Source organism: Eutrigla gurnardus (genome assembly GCF_963514095.1).
Source record: "Eutrigla gurnardus genome assembly, chromosome: 7".
In the NCBI taxonomy this organism is placed as follows: Eukaryota; Metazoa; Chordata; class Actinopteri; order Perciformes; family Triglidae; genus Eutrigla; species Eutrigla gurnardus.
Genome location: NC_139921.1, coordinates 27,601,786 through 27,610,208, shown reverse-complemented (window position 1 = coordinate 27,610,208; position 8,423 = coordinate 27,601,786). Strand labels below are relative to the sequence as shown.

The 8,423-nt window shown below is 45.5% G+C and overlaps 1 protein-coding gene across 2 annotated transcripts; it reads right to left on the bottom strand.

Moving 5' to 3' along the window:
- Positions 1 to 125: 125 nt before the first annotated feature.
- On the bottom strand, positions 126 to 7,826 carry ganc (glucosidase, alpha; neutral C). Of its 2 annotated transcripts, XM_084012899.1 has the most exons (24): positions 7,677 to 7,826; positions 7,400 to 7,459; positions 7,185 to 7,287; positions 6,848 to 6,975; positions 6,386 to 6,562; positions 6,288 to 6,309; positions 6,116 to 6,185; positions 5,694 to 5,790; positions 5,434 to 5,617; positions 4,950 to 5,094; positions 4,566 to 4,801; positions 4,190 to 4,316; positions 3,998 to 4,077; positions 3,759 to 3,902; positions 3,537 to 3,633; positions 3,190 to 3,466; positions 2,891 to 2,959; positions 2,493 to 2,557; positions 2,342 to 2,418; positions 2,176 to 2,247; positions 1,973 to 2,086; positions 1,157 to 1,269; positions 902 to 1,005; positions 126 to 479 (listed from the first exon to the last, which is right to left on the bottom strand). In XM_084012899.1, the coding sequence occupies exons 1-24, from the start codon at positions 7,706 to 7,708 to the stop codon at positions 361 to 363; spliced, it is 2,712 nt and encodes a 903-aa protein (XP_083869025.1). In that variant the 5' UTR covers positions 7,709 to 7,826; the 3' UTR covers positions 126 to 360. The 2 variants fall into 2 exon arrangements, 1 of the variants encoding a protein (XP_083869025.1); XR_014597365.1 differs by lacking the exons at positions 126 to 479; positions 902 to 1,005; positions 1,157 to 1,269 and having other exon boundaries at positions 2,010 to 2,086; positions 2,326 to 2,418.
- Between the last annotated feature and the right edge of the window lie 597 nt (positions 7,827 to 8,423).

The window sequence follows — 8,423 nt, the reverse complement described above, 5'->3', positions numbered from 1 at the left end:
AGATTCTTGTTATTTTTACATAAATCAGAGTATCTGAAAATTACAAACTTTCCGCGAAATAATGAAATATGTGTCATTTCAATTTGTTCCGTTTCTCGTTGTTGTGAATTATTTGAAACTTTCCGGGTGACAATTTGTGTTTAAATTGATTTATTCATTGTTTATTGGTCAGTGTTTATGTTTAATGTGTCAAAAGTGGGAAAAAAGAATGTGCTTTAAAGCGTCAGTGCGTCCTTTAATCAGTGCATCATGTCATTAGTCATTCATTATGATTACAGATCCATCTTGATTGTTGATCATTAAAGAGAAAAAAAAGTAAGACGTATACGTCATAAAAAGCATGAAACGTTTCAAACCGGGCTAACAGAGCGCACCGATGCGGATCTCCCAGTCCGTCGCCACCCTGAGCCTCAGGTTGTCCACGGTCAGCCTGCTGCAGGTCTCCGTGAACTGAAACGCAGCCGGGGCGTCTTCAGCTCCTGTGATGGACAGAAAACCTTCTCTTCAAATGTTCTCACTGAGAAAAATCCACGGATTATTTCAATCAAAGAGATGTTTTTCCTTTTTGATTCGAGATATTGTGTTTGTTCTCATTATAGGATTACTTTTTCATGTCCTTAACACAATAATGTGTTCTCAATCATTAATCATCTATTTTGTTACTGTTATATATATATATATAACCTTTGAATGTAGATCATCTGTTCCCATTTTTATTGATTTTTTTGTTGCTGTTTCTGTCTAAATTGTGTTTTCATTGTATTAATGAAAACGAGATGGCACATCTAAAGGGGTTACTTCCTAATAAAGAATGTTAAACCACATTTGAATTCTCTGTTATACAGCACGTATACTTCCTTCCTGTCCGACTGTGAGTACGTATAAAAGCAGAGCTCCTCACCCGGCACGTGCACGACCACCGTGGACGGCTTGCTCTTCAGCCCGAGGACGGTGACAGACTGGACCACCGTATCGCTGTCAAACGCTCCTCCGTCACCGGCAGGACTGCCAAGACGGGAACAACAGATATCAAACCGTTTTAAATCATTTTTAACTTCAAACATCCAGGCCTGGGCTTGGACAACCAAGACGGTATTTTAAGCTCCTCTCACGACATCGCCGTGGCTCCGTTTAGGAGGTGTGAGCTGTGACTCACCGGCAGAGCAGACGGCCTGCCAGCATGTTGAACCTGCGCAGGCAGAAGGCTTCTCTGTCTCGGTAGCTGAAGGAGTGGCCGTCGTCCAGGTACAACTCACCACCAGCAGCTCCCTGCAGGGGGAAGAGGGGTCGGGATCTCACTGTTCCAACCATGCAAATATCACATACGACACTAAGATACAGTTTAATCACAAGGGTGTGAACTTTCCCTCAGTGTTATCATTTTGTATTTTTTAGAAGTATTAAATGAATATTTTGAACCATTTTAGCAGCTACACCTCTATCTTAATGATAATTATAACCCTTCAGCATGCACAGAAACAAGCTTAATAACTATAAATATAAATTAATATCGCCATGTGATCCTGAAGGCACCATATTGTATTAAATACGGCATCAAACGTAACACCGCCTCAGCATGAGCCAAGTCTGCTGTTACATTGGATACGATAACTTAAGTGCAATAATGTTTAATGGGGCAGTGGTTGGGATTTAGTGACATCTAGTGGTGGGATTGCGAACAACAGAATCAGCCCTCCGTTTTGAAGTGTTACGGTGGCCTTCAGGTCACGTTAAAAATGCGACTGGCTCACATGAATCTAACAAAAAGTCTCAGAGTTTCAGGTGATTTCGCATTAATAAAAACACAATAATGATTATTACATTCCATTCCTAACAGACTAATAACCCCTGGAATCCTACATACTGGTCCTTTAATGGACGGCGACAACGTGGCACCATCTCAGAGAGCACCACGTTGTACTATCGAAGGCGCTGCACCGACAGATGCTCCCACAAGCCTTTAAATGCTCACCTGAGAGTTGAGGGCCACGGTGATGGAGAGTGGGAGCTGCTGGAGCTCCGCTGTACAGGAGAAACTTCCTACCGATCTGCAGAGCACAGAGCCGCCACGCTGGAACACGGGAACCTGCACAGACCAACAGAAAGTTTCCTTTATAATATAACATCTGAGTCTCTATTTAGAAAGTTCCCCCTGCTGCTGTGTGAAGCACTAACTGTGTCCAGGGAGACCGGGAGACTCAGAGTCCTGCAGCCTTCGTGAGCCTTTGAGCGGACGTCATACCAGACCTAAAAAAGAAACAAGCCTTAAGACCACACCCACACCGAGGTCCATCACGAATACGCTGCAAGATGCAAACATGTTACCTGCTGGTGGATTTACCTCGCCAGATCCGGGAAGGAAGACTTTGACCTCTTGAACATGCGGTTCGGTTACGGGATGGACCAGCAGGGCTCCTCCTGCAGGAAACCAACGACGGTTAAACTAAGATAACATAAGAGTAAAAGTGCAAAAATAAAAAGATCTTCATCACCAATCATGTACTGGTTGTCCACGGTGAAGGTGCTGTATTCTCTCGGGAACTCCACCCACAGAGGTCTGCACAGGTGGGAATAAAAATACAGCTTTTTTATTTAATATTCATCTTTTAATCAGGAATTTAGAGTTAAATTCATACTCAAAAAAGCTCAAAAGGTGGCTACCTATAGCAAGATACCTCCCTAACTGAGAGGAACACCACAGTATGCTGGAATGTCTTAACTGTAGTATTAGTATTATTCAGCTTTCTGGGCCCCAATGGGTTTTTCCCCCCCTTTCTTTTTTCTTGTCCTTAGCACTGTCATATAAGTTGTGGTGTTGTCAAGGAATATTTGTGTTAAAAAACCTGTCCTGCAGTACCTCCACAGAGCAGCAGATGGCGGCAGCACTTACCTGAGTGGAGGCAGACCAGTGGTGTGAGACTGGTGGAACAGAGTGTACCAGTACGGCAGCAGACGGTACCTGAAGAAACAAAGACGGAGATCATTAAAACATCTCAGGAGGACAGCCCTCATATTTAACGTGGTTATGAGATGAAACAGTCTGTCTGGCCTCACTGACGATCTCCTCTTGTCCTTTAATGATATTAAACACTATCAGCTGTCTTCTCTGGTCAATCAGGATGCCTAAAATTAACTTCATGTTTCTTTTCAAAGCTAAATGTGCCTGAAAACCAAGAAACCTTGGAGCACCTCTGTTGGATGGCGGTGCGGATGGCGGCGGTGACCTCCTCTCCAAACAGCCAGGGCTCCCGGCGCTTGGTCCACTTGGCAGAGTGACCTCTGAAGAACGGCTGCAGGGCGGCCGCCTGGTACCAGCGGACCAGCAGCTCCGGCTCCGGGTCCTGGACGAACCCGCCGACGTCAGCGCCGCAGAACGCCACGCCTGCCACGCTTAGAGACAAAAGCATGGGGATGGAGATCTTCAGATACTCCCAAGTGGCGGCGTTGTCCCCCGTCCATACGGCTCCTGAAACGAACCCAACAGTTATGATACAACCAGGCAGATATCACAGACATAAAAACAAAAAAAAACGTACCGAGTCTCTGCGACCCGGCGAAGAAAGAGCGTGAAAGGACGAACGGTCTCTCCAAACCCCCGGAGCGAGTTATCAGACCCTCGGCCGTGGCCATGTGCTGCGAGAAAAGAATAAGAACTTATTTAGCACTGAAACTCCCCCGTTGTGCATCTAAGTTTTGGAGCAACTTCTGCAAAGACAATGAATATTTTTTACATCTGGATCAAAAGAAAGTTTGCTCACCTGGTAGAAGCCGTACAGGTTGTGTAATTCCCGGTGTTCCCAGCCCCCATAATGCACTGCATCCTTCGGCATCGTCTGCTCCGGCCCGCCGAACACAGACGGTTCGTTCATGTCATTCCACACATGTAAGGACGGCGTCGACCCCTGTGTCGGCACGCTTATGATTAAACAATTCCTTTGGATGGACTAGGCTGTATGGACACCGAAGGTTTGACTTTGTGTATTTCTTTTAGACTTACCTTGTACTTATCCAGGCCAAAACATCTGGAGTACCACGCCCGGGTGTCTGGACTGCTGAAGTCCAGGTAAGAGGACTCACCTGTGAGAGAAGCATCACACATTTTCATTAACTTGTACTTTGAGCTCCAAAAATGGTTCAAAGTCAGGTGACAAGTTGATTTAAAGTCTATTCATAGTAAGAAATACATCACCAGGCCAGCAGGAGCCCTGATAGATCTGCCCCTCTCTGTTCTTGACAAAGTGCCCTCTGTCTCTGGCCTCGCGGTAAATCGACCAATCAGGGTCGACCTTGATGTGGGGGTCGTTTATCACCACCAACTGAAGGATGAGGACAAAAATGCTCAGTAAAATACCCCGAATGGGCACTGTTGCCCATAAAGTTGGAATATTTTGTTTTCAGACACAATCCTCTGTTTATTCCTATTTACATGCACATCAGTCATGACCTTTGACCCGGTGCAATGATTACATGATGTGTCCCAATTACCCAGGTGAAATGTATTCATTCATAACATTTGTTTGGTGCTGTAAAAGACTTTCTGGGCGACCCCGTATAAATAATCTCGCCTTCCGCTTCTTCATCTCTAGGTGGCGCTGCAGGCCGGCCGGCTCGGGGAAATGAACGGCGTCCCAGGTGAAATAGCGCTTCCCTTCCGTGTGCTCGATGTCCAGCCAGATGACGTCGTACGGGATGTCGTGGCGATCGAATCCGGCGTCCACGGCCTTCACGTCGGCCTCGCTGTCGTAGTTCCAGCGGGACTGGTGGTAGCCGAGGGCGAACAGCGGGGGCAGGGCTTGATACCCTGAGGGGGGGGGATGACGTACAGTCAGTATGAACATCTGGAGGGTGACATTAAAAGTGGAAACTAGACTGTTTACATGGAGCCGGGTGACAATCCTCCTAATAATCCTATTTTAAGATCTTTTTTTTTTCATACTGCATCCACGCACCAGTGAGCCGAGCGTACTGGGAGAACAGCTGCTGTGGACTCGGCCCCAGCAGAACCACACAGTCGATCACGCCGCTCTCCGACAGCCAGTGGACGTCGGTCAGAGGCTCTGTGCGGCGCCGCTTCTCTGGAGGGTTCTGGTCGTCCTGGGGGGGTTATTATGTGGTTATTAATGTGCACTTCTGCATGTTTTCTAAAAATGCTCCACCTTGGAAATGGTATTTTAGAACCATCCTGGTTTGATTAAAGTTTCTTGATGACCAAAAGTCTGCAGAATTGGAATTTGGCAGATAAATAAAGTTGGAATATTATGTTTTCAGGCACAATTCCTATTTAAATGCATCAGTAATCACCTTTGACGCGGTGCATTGATTACATTATGTGTCTTGTGAAATGAATTCATGCATAATTTGTTTGGCGCCATAAAAAAAGATGCTGAATGATTCCAACTTCATGGGCGACCCTGTAGGTGCAGACAGAGCTACCTGATGGTCAGACGGACTGTAGTGAACGTTCACAAACGTTTCGGACGCGTTCAGCCAGAACACGCCCAGGGTCCGGTCCGGCCGGTGGGCCACCAGCAGCGGCACGGAGCCGTAGAGGCCGAGGTGGCTGTAGAGGTCGTAGGCGAACACGTCCAGGTTATACAGCCGGTAAGGATCGCAGTCTCTGCAACATGAAATAGATATATAAATATATAAATAAATGTGTTTTCTCTTTCTGCTACGAGCTTGAGGGCGTGTACCTGGTGTCTCTGAGCTGGAGGCCGTCGGCGTGCTCCGGTAGGCCGTAGACGTGACTGAAGCCGTGGAGGCGGAGGTCAGACCCGATGCTGCTCGGACCTGCAGACCAGCACACAGGATTCTAGTTTTTATTCATGGTTTCAGCATGTCGTTTCCCCCCCATTACAGGACTTTTATTTCTCTCTATAAAGAAAAATGCTATTATTATAAACTTATAATAAGTATTTAATTGCCACAGCATTGGAATTTTATGTTGCAATAAAGTTTAATATAATATAATCTGTTTTATGTAAAGCTAAATAAAAAAGAGCATTTTACTGAGAATGATTCTGGTTTTGCTGAACGAAACACAAACATGATTCCTCTCCGGTTCATCCTATTAGAGGAGTGACTACTTTAAAATGGGGAAATAGCAGAAACCAACCGTTAGCTTTGATATCCACAAACTTCCCGAAAGTCTCTCTCCATAATAAACTTGTGTGGTCCTCTTGAAGCTGGAGGAGGAACAAAGAGAGACACAAAAGAACAAAAAAGAACAAACGCATTCAAACACCGGATCAGGCTGCAAGCTGGAGTCGTGTGGCATCGCCGCTTACCTCGCTGCCATGAGACGCAGCCCTGCGGAGGAAACAGAGGATCTACTTAAATCACTTTTTCCATATGTTGGTACACGACCCGACCCCGAGATCCTCACCCGGGTCGATCCGGTGGCGTCTCGAACCAAAGTCTGCCTTCGGCGTTGAACGTGACCGTCGCTTCGTCGTCACACAGGATCTCCAGCCGGAAAGGGAAACGCCACACTCGGACCTGGTGGCGTCCCGGAGGCCACGACAGGGTCACCGAGTCCTCAGACCGGTTCTCCACTCTCAACCTGACGGAGGACGAGGGGAAAAGGTCAAACCAGTTCAGGATTTTTAGATGCTGACCTTTTGACCTATAAACAAAAACTCCCATAGAGGCTGCTTACTGGATTGATTTCAACCAAACATAATATCTCTCTCCTTCTGGTCAACAACATGAGCATCCCAGATGTGCAACACACACACACACACACACACACACACACACACACACACACACACACACACACACACACACACACACACACACACACTTTAAGTGTAAGCAGGCATCATGATGCCGCTGTAACGCTCACTGTTGGTGCTGCAGCTCCCCGGTGACCACGTCTGGAACTCGGTAGCGTGCTTTGATGGGCCGCAGCTCATCTATTAAAATCCTCACGGTGTCGTTCCTGCAAGGCGACACGGAGAGCAGCAGGGCGGTCTGAGGAAAGAGCAAAGGAAAGCTGCTTTAATGCAGAATTTTAAAAAAAGTACCGGTAGTTCAGATATTATTAAAAAAAAAGCAAATGTGATTTTTCATAAAATCAGGAGTTTTTTTTCGCGCATTTGTTTTTATTTCCAAGCTCCTATATTACACAAATGTTACAGTTATTGACAGTGATGTCATGATGTTGACTGCAGGGTTCGGACCTGGGTGTCGGGCTCCCACAGTTCAAAGCGGGCCCCCTTCTCCGTGAGCACCATGGAGTCCAGGAGGGCTCTGTGCTGCAGCCTTGGCCCCTGGATCTGTCGCCTAGACGACGAGCATCAACATTACAATGCAGTACACGAGAGGAGATGTTATGTCGTACTTTTATGAATATAAATTGTGCTTTATGAACTCGATGTGAAACGCTCCAGCATACCTGTAAAAAGCAACATCTTCACTCCTCTTGAACTTTTCTTTCTCTTCCTCACCAGAGACACTGAGAGACAGGAAACACGTCACACACCAGGCTGCGTACACACCTCTCATACAAAAACACAGTCCGAGTAGTAATCATGCAGTAATGCAAACACTTCAAAGACTACTATCCATTAGATAATTATCATGTTGCATGGCATGGAGTGTTTAAATGGCGTTAAAAAGGGAAGAAAAGGTCAGAGGTCAATAATGAAACTTGAAAACAGCTGTTTATATACCTAACAACAGTGGGCTGGTTCACTTCCGCCATTCCGAGCTGACAGACGGTCGGTTGTCGTCGTCTGTAAGGATCGTTAACTACATCATTGTTTCTGTGGAAACTCTCCTCGACACGCTGACGGAGCGAGAGACATGACAGCTGCAGCAGCGACCACACGGAATACACGCCACCACTTCCGGTGTGACTTTTCAAACTAAACCTCCCACCGTAGTGCCTCTGGCAGCTCGTGTGGAAAATGTGCAAACAAAGCAAAACAAAAAAAGTTAGGACGTCATTTAAGACATTACCCATGAGCAAAAATGTTAATTGCTAATATCTAAAAGATCAGGTGAATGATTAAACCTTTTTACTTAGAAAATCTCTAGTTTAATACTATAATATATAATACTATATTATATGGATGTCAATTACTGTATTTCACAATTTAAAAATACCAATTAAAAATGGTGTGCTAAAAAAAAAGATTTATATGATGTAGTCTGTGTATAATAATGTAAATTTGTTTCGAAATACCGTTAAAAAAGAGATGAGCTTAGTTTGTTAATCTGTCTTTTATGTGTCTAGTTTAATACAGCAACTTTATACTATGCCTTATATCATATGGGTGTCAATATATTTCATAATGTAAAAATACCACTTAAAATATTGTGGCAAAAAAAATAAATAAAAAAAAGTGTTAGTTTGGTTTCGAGCGTTCTGCCGCCATCTCGCGGCGACGCCGCGGAACTGCAGCCGGACGCACCGC

Coding starts and splice junctions, on each gene's coding strand:
- ganc (XM_084012899.1), bottom strand. CDS start 7,708: ATGGCGGAAGTGAACCAGCCCACTGTTGTTAG. Junction 6,186..6,287: donor CTGCGTCTCATGGCAGCGAG/GTAAGCGGCGAT, acceptor TTCCTCCTCCAG/CTTCAAGAGGACCACACAAG. Junction 480..901: donor GGTGGTCGTGCACGTGCCGG/GTGAGGAGCTCT, acceptor TGTCCATCACAG/GAGCTGAAGACGCCCCGGCT.